The sequence below is a fragment of the Pristiophorus japonicus genome, chromosome 3, assembly GCF_044704955.1.
Source record: "Pristiophorus japonicus isolate sPriJap1 chromosome 3, sPriJap1.hap1, whole genome shotgun sequence".
NCBI lineage: Eukaryota > Metazoa > Chordata > Chondrichthyes > Pristiophoridae > Pristiophorus > Pristiophorus japonicus.
This window is the reverse complement of record NC_091979.1, coordinates 115,285,243-115,307,330: the sequence shown is the minus strand read 5'-3', so window position 1 is coordinate 115,307,330 and position 22,088 is coordinate 115,285,243. Positions and strand designations below refer to the sequence as shown.

The window sequence follows — 22,088 nt, the reverse complement described above, 5'->3', positions numbered from 1 at the left end:
GTTGTTGCCAGAGTTCTCCTCAACCGTCTTCTCCGTGTGGCCGAGGAGCTCCTCCCAGAATCACAGTGCGGATTTCATCCCCTACGGGGCACAATGGACATGATCTTTGCAGCGTGACAACTGCAGGGAAAATGCAGGGAACAGTGCCAGCCCTTATACATAGCCTTTTTCGATCTTACAAAGGCCTTTGACACTGTCAACAGTGAGGGCTTATGGAGCATCCTCCTCCGTTTTGGATGCCGCCAAAAGTTTGTCAACATCCTTCGCTTGCTCCACGACAACATGCAGGCCGTGATCCTTACCAGCGGATCCATTACAGACCCAATCCATGTCCAGACCAGGGTCAAACAGGGCTGCGTCATCGCTCCAACCCTCTTCTCAATCTTTCTCGCTGCCATGCTTCACCTCACAGTCAACAAGCTCCCCGCTGGAGTGGAACTAAACTACAGAATCAGTAGGAAGCTGTTTAACCTACGCCGTCTCCAGGCCAGGTCCAAGATCACCCTAACCTCTGTCGTTGAGCGGCATTCAACAGATGACGCCTGCGTCTGCGCACATTCTGAGGCTGAACTCCAGGACAAAGTCGATGTATTCACCGAGGCATATGAAAGCATGGGCCTTACGCTTAACATCCGCAAAACAAAGGTCTTCCACCAGCCTGTCCTCGCCGCACAGCACTGCCCCCCAGTCATCAAGATTCATGGCGCGGCCCTCGACAACGTGGACCACTTCCCATACCTCAGGAGCCTTTTATCAACAAAGGCAGACATTGATGCGGAGATTCAACATCAGCTTTAGTGCACCAGTTCAGCCTGTGGCCGCCTGAGGAAAAGAGTGTTCGAAGACCAGGCCATCAAATCTACCACTAAGGTCATGGTTTACAGGGCTGTAGAAATACCTGCCTTCCTGTACGGATCAGAGGCATGGACAATGTACAGAAGACAACTCAAGTTGCTGGAGATATATCACCAACGATGTCTCCGCAAGATCCTGCAAAGGTTCACTAGACTGATTCCCAGGATGGCGGGACTGACATATCAAAAAAGACTGGATCAACTGGGCTTGTATTCACTGGAGTTCAGAAGAATGAGAGGGGATCTCATAGAAACATTTAAAATTCTGACGGGTTTAGACAGGTTAGATGCAGGAAGAATGTTCCCAATGTTGGGGAAGTCAAGAACCAGGGGTCACAGTCTAAGGATAAGGGGTAAGCCATTTAGGACTGAGATGAGGAGAAACTTCTTCACCCAGAGAGTAGTGAACCTGTGGAATTCTCTACCACAGAAAGTTGTTGAGGCCAATTCACTAAATATATTCAAAAAGGTGTTAGATGTAATCCTTACTACTAGGGGGATCAAGGGGTATGGCGAGAAAGCAGGAATGGGGTACTGAAGTTGCATGTTCAGCCATGAACTCATTGAATGGCTGTGCAGGCTCGAAGGGCCGAATGGCCTACTCCTGCACCTATTTTCTATGTTTCCATGGCCCCAAGTTTCCACATGATTTGCTCCTGATTTTTAGGAGCAACTGGTGTAGAACGGAGTATCTTAGAAATCGGAATTCTCGTCAGTCAGTTTGCTTCAGTTCTCGTCAGTTAGAACAGTTTCACTTTGGAACAGAATTATTTTTTCAAAAGGGGGCGTGTCCGGCCACTTACGCCTGATTTCAAAGTTTCGTGAGTGAAAACTTACTCCAAACTAACTTAGAATGGAGTAAGTGAAGATTTTTGTACGCTCGAAAAAACCTTGTCTACACTTTAGAAAATCAGGCATAGGTTACAAATCAGGCATAGGGAATGGTGTGTGTGTGGGGGGTGTTTAAAGGGAAGTTTACAACCATTAAACACTTCAGTTTTACAAATAAAGAGCTATCATCAATAATAAATGATAAATACATCAATAATGAACCAATAAATCAATCAAAAAAAATTAATAAGAAATAATTTTTTTTTTAAATCAATAAATAAAACATTTTCTACTTACCGACTGCAGCACCGGGAGCCCTCCAACAACGTGCTGGGATGCCCCCCTCAGTGTGTCTCTGTCAGTGTCTCTATCTCTCTGTCTGTCTGTCTGTGTGTCTCTCTCATTCTCTGTGTGTCAATGTCTGTGTTTCTGACAGCGAGGGGAGGGGGAGGAGGGGGGTAGCAGGGGGAGGGAAGGGGGAGAAGGGGAGAAGGGGGAGGGATGGGGGAGAAGGGGGGAGGGATGGGGGAGAAGGGGGGAGGGATGGGGGAGAAGGGGGGAGGGATGGGGGAGAAGGGGGAGGGATGGGGGAGAAGGGGGAGGGATGGGGGAGGGATGGGGGAGAAGGGGGAGGGATGGGGGAGAAGGGGGAGGGATGGGGGAGAAGGGGGAGGGATGGGGGAGAAGGGGATAAAGGGGAGATGGGGGGGAAAGGAGATGGGGGAAGGAGATGGGGGGGGAAGAAAATGGGGGGGAAGGAGATGGGGGGAAGGAGATTGGGGGGGAGAAGGAGATTGGGGGGGGAGAAGGAGATTGGGGGGGAGAAGGAGATTGGGGGGGAGAAGGAGATTGGGGGGGAGAAGGAGATTGGGGGGGAGAAGGAGATGGGGGGGAGAAGGAGATTGGGGGGGAGGAGATTGGGGGGGGGAGAAGGAGATTGGGGGGGAGGAGATTGGGGGGGGAGAAGGAGATTGGGGGGGAGGAGATTGGGGGGGAGGAGATTGGGGGGGGAGAAGGAGATTGGGGGGGAGGAGATTGGGGGGGGGAGAAGGAGATTGGGGGGGGAGAAGGAGATTGGGGGGAGAGAAGGAGATTGTGGGGGGGGAGAAGGAGATTGGGGGGGGGAGAAGGAGATTCGGGGGGGGGGAAGGAGATTGGGGAGGGGGAAGGAGATTGGGGAGGGGGGGGGTAGGAGATTGGAGGGGGTGGGGGGGAAGGAGAAGGGGGAGGGAGGCTGAATGGGCCGGGCCCGGGATTCCGGGCGGGGCCCGTCCCCAGCACCAGATTTACAGGTAGGTGGCGTTGGGTCGGGTCGGGGGGGTGGTGGGAGGGAGGTCGGTTTGGTTCGGGTCGGGGGGATGGAGGTCAGGTCGGATCCAGTCCGGAGGCGGGGGGGGGGGGGGGGGGGGGGGTGGGGAGCAGGTGTCGGGTCCGGTCCGGGGGCGGGGGGAGCGGGTGTCGGGTCCGGTCCGGGGGTGGGAAGCGGGAGTCGAGTCGGGTCGGGAGGAAGCAGGAGCTGGCCGTGGGAGGAGCCTTATTCACGCAGCCCCAGTGAGGCCATTCGGCCAGGGCTAGGGGCTGTGTGCTTCAGGCCCCTCCCACACAGTTTCGGGCACCTGGAGCTACTGCACTTGTGCGCCCACTGTAGCGCGCATGTGCAGAGGTCCCGGCACTGTTTTCAGCGCAGGGACCTGGCTCCGCCCCCTACAGCTCCTGCTGTGCTGCGCCGAGGGCCAGAGGACCTGCAGGGAGGTGGAGAATACGGAGGGTTTTTTTAGGCGCACTTTGTGGCGTGAAAAACGGGCATCCAGGTCGGGACTGCGCCGTTCTAGGCGCAGCTCGAAACTTGGGCCCCATGTTTCTATATAAATCCCCTGGGAGGACAGGCGCACCAACATCAGTGTCCTCGCCCAGGCTAACATCCCCAGCATTGAAGCATTGACCACACTCGATCAGCTTCGCTGGGCAGGCCACATAGTTCATATGCCAGACACGAGGCTCCCTAAGCAGTTTTGCTCTATGCGGAGCTCCTTCATGGCAAACGAGCCAAAGGTGGGCAGCGGAAATGTTATAAGGACGCCCTCAAAGCCTCCCTGGTAAAGTGCGACATCACCACTGACACCTGGGAGTCCCTGGCCGAAGACTGCCCGAGGTGGAGAAAGTGCATCCGGGAGGGCGTTGAGCACTTAGATTCTCAACGCCACGAAGGGGTCAGGCAACGGAAGGAGCGTGCGGCAAACCAATCCCACCCCCCCTTCCCTCGGCGAATGTCTGTCCCACCTGTGACAGGGTCTGTGGCTCTCCCGTTGGAATGTTCAGCCACCAAAGAATTCACTTTTAGAGTGGAAGCAAGTCTTCCTCGATTCCGAGGGACTGCCTATGATGATGAGAGAGGGGGGTTAAAAAGGAGGGGGGGGGATCGCAGTACTGATTAAAGTAACAATTACAGCTGTGAGAAGGGTTGATATGTTAGAGGGGTCATGAAACAAGGCCATACGGGTTGAATTAAAGAACACAAAAGGGGCGATCACACTATTGGGAGTGTACTACAGACCCTCAAGCAGTCAGAGGGAGATAGAAGACCAAATATGTGGACAAATTGCTGCAAAGTGCAAAAACTATCGAGCTGTAATAGTGGGAGATTTCAACTACCCTAATATTAACTGGGAAAAAGATAGCATGAATGGTACAGAGGGTGCGGAATTCCTAAAATGCATTCAGGAGAACTTCTTTCGTCAGTATGGAATAAGCCCAACAAGGGAGGGGGCGATTCTGGACTTGGTTTTGGGGAATGAAGAGGGGCAGATGGAAAGGGTATCAGTAGGAGAGCATTTTGGTGCTAGTGATCATAATTCAGTCAGATTTAGGGTAGTTATGGAAAAGGACAAAGGGGGACCAGGAATAAAAGTTCTCAATTGGGGTAAAGCCAATTTTGCTGAGCTGAGATGGGATTTGGCCAAGGTGGACTGGAAACAGTTACTTGAAGGTAAATCAGTGTCACAGAGCAGTGGGAGGCATTCAAGGAGGAGATCCTGAGGGTACAGAGCAAGTATGTTCCCTTAAAAAAAAGGGTGGGGCTAACAAATCTAGAGCCCCCTGAATGTCAAAGGACATGCAGGGTAAGATAAAAAAAAAGAGAAGCTTACAACAGATGCCGGGAACTCAACACTGCAGAAACTCTAGAGGAGTATAAGTGCAGGGGGGCAATTAAAAAATATATCAGGACAGCAAAGAGAGAGCATGAAAGAATGTGGGCAAGTAAAATCAGGGAAAACCCAAAGATGTTTTATAAATACATTAAGAGCAACAGGATAACTAGAGAAAGAGTGGGGCCGATTCGAGACCATAAAGGAAATGTGTGTGTGGAGGCTGAAGACGTGGGTAGGATTCTTAATGATTACTTTGCATCCGTTTTCACAAAAGAGAGGAGTGATGCAGACTTTGCAATGAGGGAGGAGGAGTATGAAATATTAGACGAGATAAACAGAGCGAGGGGAAGTATTAAGGGGCTTTGAAAGTGGATAAATCCCCAGGCCCAGATGAAATGTATCCCAGGCTATTAAGAGAAGCAAAAGAGAAAATAGCAGAGGCTCTGACCATCATTTTCCAATCCTCTCTGGCTACAGGTGCGGTGCCAGAGGACTGGAGGACTGCTAATGTTGTACCTTTGTTTAAAAAGAGAGAAAGGGATAGACCGAGTAATTACAGGCCAGTCAGCCTAACCTCGGTGGTGGGAAAATTATTGTAAAAAATCCTGAGGGACAGGATAAATCTTCATTTGGAAAGACATAGATTAATCAAGGACAGTCAGCATAGATTTGTCAAGGGAAGGTCGTGTCTGACTAACCTAATTGAATTATTTGAGGAGGAAACCAGGAAGGTCAATGAAGGCAGTGCATATGATGTAGTGTATATGGACTTTAGCAAAGCTTTTGATAAGGTCGTACATGGCAGACTGATCACGCAAGTAATAGCCCATGGGTTCCAGGGCAAAGTGGCAAGTTGGATCGAAAATTGGCTCGGAGGCAGGAAGCAAAGGGTAATGGTTGATGGGTGTTTTTGTGACTGGAAGGCTGTATCCAGTGGGGTTCCGCAGGGCTCAGTGCTGGGTCCCTTGCTTTTTGTGGTATATATCAATGACTTGGGACTTAAATGTTGGGGGTATTATTAAGAAGTTTGCAGATGACACTAAAATACGCTGTGTGGCTGATAATGAAGAAGAAAGCTCCGGACTGCAGGAAGATATCAGGTGAGCAGAACAGTGGCAAATAGAATTCAATTCGGATAAGTGTGAGGCATTTGTGGAGGTCTAACAAGGCAAGGGAATACACATTAAATGGTACGATAGTGAAAAGTGTAGAGGAACAAAGGGGCCTTGGAGTGCAGGTCCACAGATCCCTGAAGGTAGCAGGCCGGGTAGATAAGGTGGTTAAGAAGGCACATGGAATACTTGCCTTTATAAGTCGAGGCATGGAATACCGGAGCAGAGGTTATGCTTGAACTGTATAAAACACTGGTTAGGCTGCAGCTGGAGTACTGTGTGCAGTTCTGGTCACCACATTACAGGAAAGATGCGATTGTACTGGAAAGGGTGCAGAGGAGATTTACAAGAATGTTGCCTGGACTGGAGAGTTTTGGCTATGAGGAAAGATTGGAGATGCTGGGTCTGTTTTCTTTGGAACAGAGGAGGCTGAGGGGAAACCTGATTGAGGTGTATAAAATTATGAGGGGCTTGGATAGAGTGGATAGGAAGGACTTATTTCCCTTGGCAGAGGGGTGAACAACCAGGGGGCATAGATTTAAAGTAAGTGGGGGAAGGTTTAGAGGAGTTATGAGGGGAAATTTCTTCACCCAGAGGGTAGTGGGGGGTCTCGATCTCACTGCCTGAGAAAGAGGTGAGCATTCAGTCTCTACAACATTCACTCTTATTGCAGCAGTTGGCAGGATCAGCAATTGCTGTATTAGCTGATTGGCCAGCTCTGGAGCACCCTCCCCCCACACCCCATCACCACTATACCTGCATGGGGCCGCATTTGCGGACAGAACAGAGGTGTTCAGCAAAGTGGTTTCCTAAATTGCGTGTGGTCTCCCCGATGTGGAGGAAGCTGCACTACAATCAGGAAATAAGTTGGAGGAAGTACTCAGAAATTGGTGTCTCACCCATAAGGAGTGTTTGGGCCTCTGGACTTTGGTTTGGGAGGAGGTGAGTGGGCAGCTTGCATGGGGAGGTGCCGTGGAAGGAGAGCCGGTGGTAGGGGTAGTGGAAGAGTGAACCAGGATGTCACAGGAGGGAATGTTCCCTCCAGAATGCAGAGAGTTGTGGGTAGGAGAAGATGTGTTTGGGGATGGCACCATATTGCAGATGGTGGAAGATGATCTGTTAAATGTGGAGGTTGGTTTGGTACAAGGTGAGAACAATCACAATTGGGGGAGGGGGAAGGGATGAGGATATATGCATGGGAAATAGGACAGGCCTGGTCGAAGGAACTGTCCTCCATTGTGAATAGCAATCCTTGGCTGATGGAAAAAGGAGGACATTTTGGAAGCTCTGGTGTGGACGTAGCATCCTTAGAGCTGATGCTGCCTGGCCTGTTGAGTATTTCCTGTTTTTGTGAGGGATGTTAGTTAGTGTTAGGGAATGGAGCATGTTTAATTGCAGGCATCTTGTATCACTATCACAGGTCAAGTATAGCAATGGTTAGAAGAAGAGTAAAGCTCTAACTACTCTACCCCAAGGACCGCTCATAATTTAATGGCTATCGGATTTGAATCAGACAGAAAAAGGGAATAGGACACTGCTGAAGTCTGACCACAACAAATAGTGAGGACCTGAATTTGTATGAATAATTGCACAGAATTATCATGGGATTAGAACTAAAAAGTGGCACATTTCACTGTGCACTGTTCAGATGGAGGTAAATTCAGTTTTTATGACTAAATAAACTGTATATTTTAGTTACAGTTACTTTCCCTCTAACATGGCTTTGCTCTGTATCTCATATTCTTGTGTCTACTTGATATAAATGTGAGGTCTTACCTAGGGGAGGGAAAGAAAATTGGAGAGGTCAACTTGAACCAGTTCTATGCATCGCCCAGCAGTTAGTTTCAGAATTGCACTGGTAAATGCTTCAAAATAGTTTGTCAGCCCACTTTGGCTGCAGAAAACTAATAGCATGGGATTGGTGGGAGGGCTCAAAAAACCCAAGAGTCATTTTAAAAAATGGTGGCAGGGAAAATGAAATTACTTAAAGGCTGCTAAAGTCACATAAGAATTAATTTCTTCAGGCTTCTCAAACTATTCTCAAAGCAATATGTTTCAATCTTACTTCACATACAACAAGTGTGTGTCTTCTAAGTACTTTAAATACAATAAACTGCTTCTTTTCAAGACTCACCTCGTAAGTAACAGTGCATTCTACAATCTGGTTCTCACTTAATCCCACAATCCATTTCTCCATTAGGTAAGGCGGCTGTGAAAACAGAATGTTTATTCAAGACCGGGATTTAGAACACAATAACAACTTTAAAATATGAAATCAGAATAAATATTAAGTGTGGAACATTTAAGTGGGAAGTTCTTGACCATTCATTCATTTAAAATGATGTATACTTCTTCAACTTGTTTGCTTGAACATGATGGCTTGATGTTTGAACATTTTTCAACAGTGAGTAGTGAAAGAACCATGCAGCATGTAATAACCATTTCTGAACAGTAATTGCTAAAATAAAAGTCACTGTTTGACTTAACAACTGTACACAATCAAAGTTTTCTAGAACATTCGCACCATTACTTTTAACATTTTAAGAACAAGCAATAATACACAGAATATATGCACAGAAATCAAGTGAATGATTCTTAGGTGGCTCCATTTAATTAATATATATAGCACTTTGGCCTAAAATCTATTTTTCAACACAACAAAAATGTATTATGCTGAATGTTTCATGGAGTAAAAGCATTTCATTTAAATTCAGCTTCCTTTTCACACTAGAAGCATTAAGGGAGCCTAAAATGTTGTCAGTCAGTGAATGGTATTACATTTTAGGTTATATACTAAAGGTTTTTTTTCAATAAGTAGTTGAGTTATACGGACCAGGAAAGTCTCAGCTAAGCCTGTGCTGAGTTAGCTGATCTGAGCTAGGATAAGGATGCTGCAATTGGCCTCAGCATCCCTAAGTTAGGGAGGGGAAATTCAGATAGGATCTCTGGTCCTGATCATTATTACAGACCACTGTTGGAAGTCCACGTGTGTGGATATTGGATGAAGACAGAATCCGCTTGATTGTGATACCCCCCAATTGAATAGTTTGCTGCCGCTCACAGTCAAGATGTAGACAATGGAACTTATAAGAACATAAGAAATAAGAGCAGGAGTAGGCCACCTGGTCCCTCGAGCCTGCTCCGCCATTTAATAAGATCATGGCTGATCTGATCATGGACTCAGCTCCACTTCCCTGCCCGCTTCTCATAACCCTTTATTCCCTTATCGCTCAAAAATCTGTCTATCTCCGCCTTAAATATATTCAATGACCCAGCTCTCTGGGGCAGAGAATTCCTTAGATTTACAATCCTCTGAAAGAAGAAATTTTTCCTCATCTCAGTTTTAAATGGGCGGCCCTTTATCCTGAGACGATGGGCTAGATTTTACATTTTTGTGTTTATCGGCCAAAAATGGGTGCTATTTCCGGTGTGGGCGGTAAAAAAGGGGTTTCAGATTGCCGGCATCGAGCCCATTCTCAAAGCATCTAATCTCCATTTTTTAAAATGGCCGTTACCGCAAGCGATATGAAATGGGCGGTAGCGTTAAATTACCGTGCAATGGCATGGTAATGCTCGATTCCCGTGATTCAGGAGGTCCAGGGTCATCATGACATGTGCAGGAGCGGAGAGAGAGGGAGCTCAGAGGGACTGAAGGCGTGTGTGGGTGTGGTGTGGCCGCTTTGGGAGGAAGATGGGAGACTTTAGAGTTTCACAGCAAGTAGGGAAACAAAAATTAGCTGTTACCAGCCACATATTTGCCCGAATTTGGCCTATAATGGAGAGGAGGAGACATCACAGCATGCTGTGGAGACGGACGCTGGAGAGAGCAGTGAGCTGGGAGAGGAGCACATTAGAGGGCGCAAAAGAGCCAGGAGGTTCTCGGATGAAGCAAATGTCTCCCTCCTGCAGGAGGTCGAGTTACGCTGGGGTGATTTGACACAGGGAGGGCATGGGAAACCCACTCCAAAGGCATGCCAGAGGATATGGACCGAGATAGCAGAGGTGATCTTGTCGGCGACCAACGAGGTTCGTGAGGGCAACCAATGCCGCAAACGATGGAACTACCTTGTGGGATCCGCAAGAGTAAGTATTACATTTATTTACATGTACTTATGTATTTATATAATTTGATTTGTAACAGTCATGAATGACTCATCAGCAGATGCGAGGTCTTTCACTGTTACCGGGAACGTTTTACTCAAAGCCTGGGTCACGGTGCAGGTCTTTAGGTAAAGAATGATAATTTTCATAATAATCATGATTACATCTGTCGGTTATGTGTTGTATCAGTCTCTGTGACAGGACCTAGCAATGATATCACGTAATGATCTCATGCCATGTCGTCCTGTCACCTTTTACAGAAGAAGCTATTGACGATGAGGTCTGCGCAGAGGCGAACGGGTGGGGGGCCACCAGTTCCCAGCGACATCACTGAGATGGAGGAGTGGGTGCTCGCACTCGTGGGGAAGCACACCCAGACAGTCACGCAAGCATCTGCAGACCCTGAAGTCATGCCACGTAAGTAAAGCTTACACCATTGCGTGACGTAAAGTCAATAGATACCACACCCACTCATATCCGACCAATCATATATGATAGATAATTTCTAAAATTGTCATAGAAATAATGATGGCCTAATGAAAATCATTGCAATGTGTTGATGGTCATGAAATGTGATGTGTGATGATTTTGAGAGTAGTGGTCTTCTTGTCGTGCATATGCTGTCTATAGCGCTGGACTCACCTTGTGACTCTAGCACCCTCTTCTCCTCTAACAACCTCATTTGTGTTTTGCAGCTCAGCCAGCAGCACATCCCAAGGCAAGACCACAGAGGCCAGAAGGTGGGGGCACGGGGCCCGACTCTCTGTACGATCCTACATCTGGTGCTGAGGAGCTCCGATTCTCTTCTTCCTCTCTCTCCTGAGGTGGAGCATCAGTGCCTTCTGGCAATTCTTGGCCCCTCATGATAGCCAGGTTGTACAGCATCGAGCACACGACCACAAATTTACCTACTTGCTCAGGGTTGTATTGTAGCTCCCCTCCTGAGTGGTCAAGACATCTGAAGCGCTGCTTAAGCACAGTTATTGTTTGCTGGCCCCATTGTAGTGAAAGTATAATAGCGATTGATCAGAAGCAATGATTTCCTCACTAAAATACACCTAGAGTAAACCCCCAATAGTCCAGAAATATCTGATGAGATGTTCACTTCACTTGAGACGAACTCCAGAGTCAATACAAACTCCCCCGAAGTTGAAGCAGCCTTTTGAATGAAGCGACCTGCAATTTAAAAAATGGCAGCCACACCGCTGGTGTTCGTTCAGAACAGTTCCACTTTCTCTGGGTGTTTTTTGGGCGAGAGATATTGTGGGCAATATGTGTGCGAGGTGGTGAAAGTGACGGTGGCCGATCTCCTGGGCGTTAGTTTCGCCAAATGTGCGCTATACGACAAAAAAAGTGGGCGGGCGGTATTATTGAATCTCAGCGTTAATTCCATGCGGAAAGTAATGCTGGGCGATATTATGGGCGTTGATTTCGCCCATTCTGCTGATTCCGCCCCAAAAAAGCGGGCGGGCGGTAATATTTTTTCCCGGCATTAAGCACATGGGGAAAGTAACGCTCGGCGATAAGTTTCCGAAAAATGCCCGTCAGTTTACAGTTTGTGCCAAAATGGCCGATATATGGGTGTTAGACGTCATTTCAGCAGTAAAATGGGCATTACGTGGGCGTTAAGCATGCAAAAAAGGTGGAGGTTCTAGCCCTATGTCCCCTGAGCAAGATACTGGAGAGTAACTGGCTCCCATGCAAGGAATTAATACTTTCAGGAGCGAAGTGGTCAAAAACTGACAGGAATTGTTTAAAAAAACTTTAAATCATGTATCTGCAGAAACCATTATGATGTCATTTTTTTTAAAGAAATGAAATTGAAACTTCTCTATCTTGTGTTTTTTCATTTCGAGACAGGATGGAATAATCTGCAACTCAATCATTCCTCAAAGTCTAGCTCCTCTGATCATATGTGGATCAGCATAGTGAATGAAAATCTTGGATAATTATGTGACAGTTGCATCTAGACCAGGCAGGCTAATTAGCATTCACATGGGTTCACATATGAATCCTTATCTTCATCATCTGAAGCAATCTTGTGTGATTTTCCATCTACAAGCTAAATAGAGAAGATTTCCAGTGTACTGCATGCCACCTGTTCCTTTGGAAAGTGGATAGATGATTGTATTTTCTTGATACTAGTCATCATCATTCTCTTCCCTACCCTTGGTCTATCTATCCATCCATTATCTGCACCTATCACCCTGTTTCTGACCTCCTTTTTCTTTCTAAGTTTGTCACCTCGCAACTTCCCTAACCTTCCGTTGAAACCCCTTCAGTGAAACTTCAGTTCTCACAGCACTGAGACTATCCTGACCAAAGTCATGAATGAAATCCTCTGTGATTGTGAATAGAGTGCATTATTCTTCCTTGTGCTCCTCAACCTATCTGTAATGTTTGATGTGGTGAACAGCATCGATTTTCCTCCATCATCTCTCTGTTGTCCAGCTCCATCGAACTGTCTGTAACTAGTGGGTTGCCGCAAGGATCAGTGCTTGGGCCTCAGCTATTTACAATCTATATCAATGACATAGATGAGGGGAGCGAGTGTAATGTATCCAAGTTTGCTGATGCTAAAAAGATAGGTGGTGAAGTGAGCTATGAGGAGGACACAAAGAGGCTGCAAAGGGATAAGTTAAGTAAGTGGCTAAGAACATGGAAGATGGAATATAAAGTGCAGAAAAGTGCGAAGTGATACAATTTGGTAGGTAGAATGAGGAGAGGCAATATAAACTAAAGGGTACAATTCTAAAGGGGTTGCAGGAACAAAGAGACCTGGGGGTATATGTGCACAAGTTGTTGAAGGTGGCAGGGCAGATTGAGAAACCAGTTATAAAAAGCATTCGGGATCCTGGGCTTCATAAATAGAGGTATAGAGGACAAAAGCAAGGAAGTTATGAAGAACCTTATAAAACACTGGTTCGGCCTCAACTGGAGTATTGTGTCCAATTCTTGGCACCGCACTTTAGGAAGGATGTGAAGGCCTTGGAGTGGGCGCAGAAAAGATTTACAAGAATGGTTCCAAGGATGAGGGACTTCAGTTACGTGGACAGACTGGAGAAGCTGGGGTTGTTCTCCTTAGAGCAGAGAAGGTTGAGAGGAGATTTGATAGAGGTGTTCAAAATCATGAGTGATCAAGACAGAGCAGATAGAGAGAAACTGTTCCCATTGGCAGAAGGGTGAAGAACCAGAGGACACAGATTTAAGGTGATTGGCTGAAGAACCAAAGGCGACATGATTAAAAACCTTTTCACGCAGTGAGTGGTTAGGATCTGGAATTCACTGCCTGAAAGGGTGGTGGAGGCAGTTTCAATTGTGGCTTTCAAAAGCAAGTTGGCTAAGTACCTGAAGGAAAAAAAATTGCAGGGCTACTGGAAAAGGGTGGGGAAGTGGGACTAGCTGAAGTGCTCTTGCAGAGAGCTGGCACAGGCTTGACAGGCCGAATGGCCTCCTTCTGTGCTGTAACTATTCTAATTGTGAAGTTATCCACTTTGGTAAGAAAAATAGAAAAGCAGAATATTTTTTAAATGGAGAGAGATTTGGAAATGTTGGTATTCTGAGGGACTTGGGTGTCCTTGTACACGAATCACAGAAAGTTAACATGCAGGTACAGCAAGCAATTAGGAAAATAAATGGTATGTTAGCCTTTATTACAAAGGGATTGGAGTATAAAAGCAAAGAAGTCTTACTACAATTATATAGGGCCTTGGTGAGACCACACCTGGAGTACTGTGTAATGTTTTGGTTTCCTTACCTAAAGAAGGATATACTTACCTTCGAAGGAGTGCAATGAAGGTTCACTAGACTGATTCCTGGGATGAGAAGATTGTCCTATGAGGAGAAATTGAGTAGACTAGGTCTATATTCCCTAGAGTTTAGAAGAATGAGAGGTGATCTCATTGAAACATAAAATTCTTAACAGGGTAGATGCTGGGAGAATGTTTCCCCTGGCTGGGGAGTCTACAACTAGGGGGTCAGAATAAGGGGCCGGTCATTTAGGACTGAGATGAGGAAAAGTTTCTTCACTCAAACTGTTGTGACTCTTTGGAATTCTCTACCTCAGAGCTGTGAATGCTCAGTCATTGAGTACGTTCAAGACAGAGATTGATAGACTTTTAGATACTAAGGGAATCAAGGGATCTGGGGATAGTGCAGGACGATGGAGTTGAGGTGGAAGATCAGCTATATTCTTATTGAATGGCGGAGCAGGCTCGAAGGGATGAATGGCCTACTCCTGCTCCTCTTCCTTATGTTCTCATTTGATTTCAATCCGAGCTGTCAGAATGCAGCTCATCTATTACCAGTAATGGCTTCTCTTCCCTTCACTGCATTCACCCACAAAGTCCCCAAGTGATCTATCCTTAGTCGGCTCTTATAGCTGTCCCTCAGTGACATCATCTACAGGTACAGGGTCCGTGTCCAAACGTATGCTGATAACACTTTCCACCACTTCCCTCAATCCCAAGGCTACATCTTTGCAGACTGCCTGTCTGACATCAAATTGTGGATATGCCAAAGTTTCATTCAACTGAATCTTGGCACTAAATCCAACTCTCCCCCGGTTACTTGTTTAGGACAAATTAGTTGATGTAAAATGTTAGCACGTAAAAGTTTAGAAAAGATTTCTTTACACAGCAGGTGGTTAGAATATGAAGTTCTCTGCCACAAGGAGTTGTTGAATCAAAGTTCATACATTCTTTTTAAAGGGAATAGCAGCTGGCATACAAATATGGAGAACAAGTCGGAAAGTGGGATTAAACTAAGGTGGTTGATGTGGAGCTAAACCCTCAGGAAGTCTTGAAAGATCAAATGGTCTGCTTCTATAACATAGGCCCGGACTTTGCTGTGAGCGGCGAAGGAATGGCTTGTGCCGTTCACCTCGCGTACAGTTGCCCACAATCTTTTAGCAGCCTGTCAGCAGAGACCTCTAGTCATCTGACGTCTGTTTGAATGCAGTGCCCTCTATAGGGGATCTCTGCTTCTGTGAACAGACAAAGCAACAGGGAATTTCTTCAAACAATCAGATTGAAGAATTTTCATTGAGACATGCAGACTGCAAAGCAGGAAATACAAAACAGGAAATATAAATTACATTTACACAAAGTGAAATAAAGATTGGAACATGCACATGGGATTAAGGGAGAGATATAAAAGAGAAAAACAGAAAAACTAAAAAAAGTTATGTATTTATAAACTCTGCAACCTTGGCCCACATTTTGTGGTCGGAGACTTCCTGCAGGCAGATGCCTCCTACCTGCAAAAAATCTACAAACTTACCTGCTGGTCCGGGTAAGCCTGCGTAGATGTCCACATATCCCAGGAGTACATGCGCTTCGTAAACACCATTGGGATCACGTGGACCGGCCCAACCAATGAAAGTAGGGGGATCCCCATTCATACTTATGGTGAGTTTAGTTTCTATGGAGCTGGCTTAAGTATGAATGGGAATACCCCCAAAAACACATTAAATGAACAAAAAAACAAAGCAATTGAATTAAATATTTTATGCGAAAACATTTTTTGGGGAATTATTTTTAATAAGTTTTAACAGGGCTAAAAATAAACTTACCTTAATAGACAAGATTTTTTTATATATAAATGAGTGATAAAATTAAATTTTTCTATTTAAAAAAAAAAACTCTGACTCTGGTAAAAACAGGCCTTACCCTTGCTTTAACCAGTTTAAGAATTTCAAGGGCATTTACTGGGCCGTGCCCTTGTAGGTTACGGCACTTCAAGTGCCATCCAAGTACTTTTCAAATGCAATGAGGGTTTCTGCCTCTACCACCTTGTCAGGCAGTGAATTCCAGACACCCACCACCCTCTGGGTGAAAAAAATTCTCCTCAACTCCTCTCTAATCCTCTACCAATTACTTTAAATCTATGCCCCCTGGTTATTGACCTCTCTGCTTCCTATCCACTCTATCTAGGCACCTCATAATTTTATACACCTCAATTAAATCTCCCCTCAGCCTCCTCTGTTCTAAAGAAAACAATCGCAGCCTATCCAATCTTTCCTCATAGCTAAAATTCTCCAATCCTGGCAACAGCCTCGTAAATCTCCTCTGTACCTTCTCTAGTGCAATCACATCTTTCCTGTAATGTGGTGACCAGAACTGTACGTAATACTCCAGCTGTGGCCTGTGTTTTATAGAGTTCTAGCATAACCTCCCTGCTTATATTCTATTAGCCTCGCCTAATAAACAACAATAACAACCTGTATTTATATAGCGTCTTTAACGGCGTGAAACGTCCCAAAGCACTTCACAGGAGTTTTAAGCAATAAAAGTAGAAATTAGCGCAGGTGACCAAAAGCTTGGCCAAAGAGGTATGTTTTAAGGAGCATCTTGAAGGAGGAAAGAGAGCTAGAGAGGAGGAGAGGTTTAGGCAAGGAATTCCAGAGTTTGGGGCCTAGGCAACAGAAGGCATGGCCACCAATGGTTGAACGATTATAATCAGGAATACTCAGGAGGGCAGAATTAGAGGAGCGCAGACATCTCGGGTGGCTGTGGGGCTGGAGGAGATAACAGAGATAGGGAGGGGTGAGGACATGGAAAGATTTGAAAATAAGGATGAAAATTTTGAAATTGAGGCGTTGCTTAACCGGAAGCCAATGCAGGTTAGCGAGCACAGGGGTGATGAGTGAGCGGAACTTGGTGCGAGTTAGGACACGGGCAGCCGAGTTTTGGATGACCTCTAGTTTACGTAGGGTAGACTGTGGGAGGCCAGCCAAGAGTGCATTGGAATAGTCAAGTCTAGAGGTAACAAAGGGATGGATGAGAGCTTCAGCAGAAGATGAGCTGAGGCAAGGGCGGAGACGGGCAATGTTACGGAGGTGGAAATAGGCGGTCTTAGTTATGCTGCCAATATGTCGTCGAAAGCTCATTTCAGGGTCAAATATGACACCAAGGTTGCAAACTGGTTCAGCTTCAGACAGAAGTTGGGGAGAGGGATGGAGTCAGTGGCTAAGGAATGGAGTTTGTGGCAGGGACCGAAAACAATGGCTTCGGTCTTCCCAATATTCAATTGAAGAAAATTTCTGCTCATCCAGGACTGGAGGTCGGACAAGCAATCTGACAATTTAGAGATCGTGGAGGGGTCGAGAGAAGTGGTAGTTGGGTAGAGCTGAGTGTTATCAGCGTACATGTGGAAACTGATGCTATGTTTCCAGATGATGTCGCCAAGGGGCAACATGTAGATGAGAAATAGGAGGGGGGCCAAAGATAGATCCTTGGGGGATACCAGAGGTAATGATGCGGGGGCAGGAAGAGAAGCCTTTGCAGGTGATTCTCTGGTTATGATTAGATAGATAAGAATGGAACTAGGCGAGCGCAGTCCCACCCAGCTGGACGATGGTGGAGAGGCGTTGGAGAAGACTAGAGTGGTCAATCGTGTCAAAGGCTGCAGACAAGTCAAGAAGGACAAAGAGGGATAGTTTACCTTTGTCACAGTCACAAAGGTAAGTATTCCGTATGCCTTCTTAACCACCTTATCTATCTGTCCTGCTACCTTCAGGGATCTGTGGACATGCACTCCAAGGTCCCTCTGTTCCTCTACACTTCTCAGTATCCTACAATTCATTGTGTATTCACTTGCCTTGTTAGCCCTCCCCAAATGCATTACCTCACACTTCTCCGGATTGAATTCTATTTGCCACTTTTCTGCCCACCTGACCAGTCCATTGAGATCTTCCTGCAGTCTACTGCTATCTTGCTATGCTATTAAAAACTGAGTTATTCCTGATTGTACAAAGCCTAACTTTTCCAGCTGTCTTTAGAGTGAGAATAGTGGGTAATTAGCCCAAGTTCACGCCAATACAGTGATCTCTGCGCAGATTCGATCGGCGAAGCCTGTGGAGGAGCAGGGTATCACTGACAACTTCTGAATTTCCGCGTAAACTGCGACTGTGCAGACACCAGAAGTTGCTGTTAGTTTTACCCAGTAATAACGGCGAGCACTGACATCCTCGCCATTATTAGTACAGCAAAATCCGGGCCAATGTGTTTACCAAATACCTTTCAATAATGGAATAATTTCTCAGATTACAACACTTGCATATCTCAGTGACTCTGATTTGATAGAAGTGTTTAAAATTATGAAGGGATGAGGCACAGTAGATAGAAATAGGCTATTTCCCATGGTTATGGAGCCAAGAATAAGTGGCTTTAGATGTAGGATTAAATATAAGAAATTTATGAGAGAGAGCAGAAGAGGGTTAAGTGGCTGTGGAATGCACAGTTACTGATTGAAGCAGAAACCATTTTTAAGAATAGGGTAGTTGAAGGAAAGGGAGATAAAGGGATATGGGAACAAGGCCGACACAGGGAATTGGGACTCCTGCTCTCATGGAGATAATCATTAACAGGTAGGGACAGTGTTGCAATTCTGTGCAATTGCCACCACGATACTGAGGCAAAAAAGTACCGCATTATTACTGTAAGAAAGGATTTGAATTTACATCCTAATGTGCTTCACAGCCAATGAATTATCCTCAGGTTACTGTTGTTTTGTAGGCAAATATGCCAACCAATTTGTGCACAGCAAGATTCCATAACTGTCAATGAGATAAATGTTATCTTGTTTTTTCTGGTGCTTGTTGAGAAATAAATGTTAGCCAGCACATCAGGATAACTTCCTTACTCTTCCTGAAACAGTTCCATGGGATCTTCTACATCCACTTAAACAGGCAGAGGGAGTTTCAGATTATGTGCTGAAGTGGTGTTGTACCCACAGCCTTCTGATACAGAGGCTCGAGTGCTCCCACTGAAACAATCCGACACACTGTAGTGTAAAATAATATTTTGTGTGGCACAGTTAAGCAGATGAATCAGTGCTCTGATACACTGACACTTGGGAGCTGTCACAACAAAAAGGAATAAATGCAAGCTGTATTATATTGTTTGACTTTTATCTCTAGTAATAATTTACAAATTCTAATTCTTGTAAACTAGACTCTAATTTGATGACCAGCATGCCACTCATCTTAATATACAAAAATATTAAAACACATTTTGCTTAAATGTTCAACATCAAATTAATTTATACGAAGCATCTAGACAAACATCTTTACCTTGGTTATTTTAATTACATCTGTATCCTGCCTATTAGTGTTGAAAGTTATATCCTTGATGTAGGTCAATGCAACATCGTCACCATCCACTTCCATATACATTTTCCATTTAGAATCCTGACAAGAACAGAAACAAGTTGTTATAAGGTTTGCATGAGTATGTCATCCCATCAAAGAGGAGCTTTACATCCATTTTACTGTCAGATTCTGACATATACAAATGGCAATTGTATCTTCTTTCAAAAGCCCAATGACAAGCAACATGAGAACTGAAACCAGGTAACAGATCTTGGTGGGAGGGGGTTGGCGTGGCATTCAATTCAAAAACATCACTTGTCATACTTAAATGTGCAAACACTTTCAAACTGAAACAATTATTTTTGTTTCTCATTAAGTTAACCTCCCAAGTATTTCTAGATTTCAAAATTATTTTTGGTTTAACCAAATTTATGTTGCTATATTTAACAAACAGAAATTTAGTTAACTGAAGTAACATATTGTTCCTTTTATATTTAAAAAAAATGTGATAGAATGGTTACGCAGAAGTGCATGTATTCATTATTACAAGTCTCTTACCTATCTGCACATTGCGCAGCAAATGTAATTTCATGTACTTTAAATTTCAAATTAAATATTTTTAATATAGATAAGGAGGCATAAGGAATAATACTTAATTTGAAATTATTCGCAAATTCTTTATATATTGTAATAAATTTTGTACCAGTGGAAATCGACAAAACATTATTCACCATGAGAAAGCTGATTCAACAGCACAGCCTAGAGGCTGCTACTGACATACAAAGTGTGGAAGTGTAAAAAAAGAGACAAATCCAGGGATTAGCTCTTTACAGAACAAATATAAATTGAGTTGTTAAAATGTTCAAACCGAATATTTACCAATATTAAATATTCTAATAAGTTAAATATTCAATTCTCAAACTAGCAATACATTTGCTTGAAGTATATTGAGGAACTGTTTAAAAGTGATTAAACCCAGCAACATTAGTAGTGTAGTTATACATTCCATGTGACCAATAGAGCAGCATAGTAGCTGTTCATAAGAAGAAATAGGAGCAGGAGAAGTCCATTCAGCCCTTCGAGTCTGCTCCGCCATTTAATACGATCATGGCTGATCCGATCATGGACTCAGGTCCACCTCCCTGCCCGCTCCCCATAACCCCTTATTCCCTTATCGTTTAAGAAACTGTCTATTTCTGGCTTAAATTTATTCAATGTCCCAGCTTCCACAGCTCTCTGAGGCAGTGAATTCCACAGATTTACAAACCTCAGAGAAGAAATTCTCCTCATCGCAGTTTTAAATGGGTGGCCCTTTATTCTAAGATTTTGCCCTTTAGTTCTAATCTCTCCTATCAGTGGAAACGTAGGGCCCAAGTTTCCACACGATAAAAAACGGGCGCCCCTCCGAGCTGGGCGCCCGTTTTTCGCGCTTAAAATGGCGCCTAAAAAAAACCTCGCAATTCTGGAGCGTTCTGCAGCTCCTTGTCTGCCTGGCGCGGTGCCCAGGGGGGCGGAGCTTACACTCGCGCCGATTTTGTAAGTGGGAGGGGGCGGGTACTATTTAAATTAGTTTTTTTCCTGCCGACAACGCTGCGCGTGCGCGTTGGAGCATTCGCGCATGCTCAGTGTGAAAAAAACATTGGCACTCGGCCATTTTTGTAGTTCTTTGTAGCTGTTTAATTTTTGAAATTTTTTTAATAAAAGCACATTGCCATCAGCACTTGCAGCTTTCTCACTGTCTCCTTCCCCCCTCCCCCGCGGGAACGAAATGGCTGTTCCCTTCCCCCCCTCCCCCGCGGGAACGAAATGGCTATTCTCTTCTCCCCCCCCCCCGCGGGAACGAACACCTGCAGCATTCTCCGTGCCTGAAGCACTTTCACACAGATAGGAAGCTGGTTTATTTAATCTTTTCTTTGCTTATAAATGTTTATTCAGGTTGGATTTATTTGTATAATATTTGTAGAAGTATAAATAAGGATTTATTGTAGAATTTAATGAGTTCCCTTCCCCCCCCCCCACCTCGTTCTGGACGCCTAATTTGTAACCTGCGCCTGATTTTTTAATGTGTAGAACAGGTTTTTTCAGTTCTACAAAAATCTTCACTTGCTCTATTCTAACTTAGTTTGGAGTACGTTTTCACTGTGGAAACTTTGAAATCAGGCGTCAGTGGCTGGACATGCCCCCTTTTGAAGAAAAAATTCTGTTCCAAAGTAGAACTGTTCTACCTGAATAGAACTGCAGAAAAAAAAATGTGGAGAATTGCGATTTCTAAGATAGTCCGTTCTCCACCAGTTGCTCCTAAAAATCAGGCGCAAATCATGTGGAAACTTGGGCCCATCCTCTCTGCATCCACCTTGTCAAGCCCCCTCATAATCTTATACGTTTCGATAAGATCACCTCTCATTCGATAAGATCACCTCTCATTCTTCTGAATTCCAATGAATAGAGGCCCAACCTACTCAACCTTTCCTCATAAGTCAACCCCCTCATCTCTGGAATCAACCTTGTGAACCTTCTCAGTTGCCTCCAAAGCAAGTATATCCTTTCGTAAATATGGAAACCAAAACTGCACGCAGTATTACAGATGTGGCCTCACCAATACCCTGTACAACTGTAGCAAGACTTTCCTGCCTTTACACTCCATCCCCTTTGCAATAAAAGCCAAGATTCTATTGGCCTTCCTGATCACTTGCTGTACCTGCATACTAACCTTTTGTGTTTCATGCACAAATACCTTCAGGTCCTGCTGCACTGCAGCACTTTGCATTCTTTCGCCATTTAAATAATAACTTGCTCTTTAATTTTTTCTGCCAAAGTGCATGACCTCACACTTTCCAACATCATACTCCACCTGCCAAATTTTTGCCCACTCACTTAGCCTGTCTATATCCCTTTGCAGATTTTGTGCGCGCTTTTAGGCATGTTCCTGTACTTCCTAATAGATTGGTGT

The 22,088-nt window shown here is 44.9% G+C and overlaps 1 protein-coding gene across 1 annotated transcript in view; it reads right to left on the bottom strand.

Moving 5' to 3' along the window:
• Positions 1-22,088, bottom strand: part of LOC139259848 (mitogen-activated protein kinase kinase kinase 20-like) — a 74,949-nt gene that overhangs the window by 21,913 nt on the left and 30,948 nt on the right. The window contains exons 7-8 of the mRNA XM_070875731.1: positions 19,121-19,237; positions 8,081-8,155 (exon numbers count right to left, since the gene is read on the bottom strand). Of these exons, the coding sequence (XP_070731832.1) occupies positions 8,081-8,155; positions 19,121-19,237 (192 nt within the window). The remainder of the gene's footprint in view (positions 1-8,080; positions 8,156-19,120; positions 19,238-22,088) is intronic.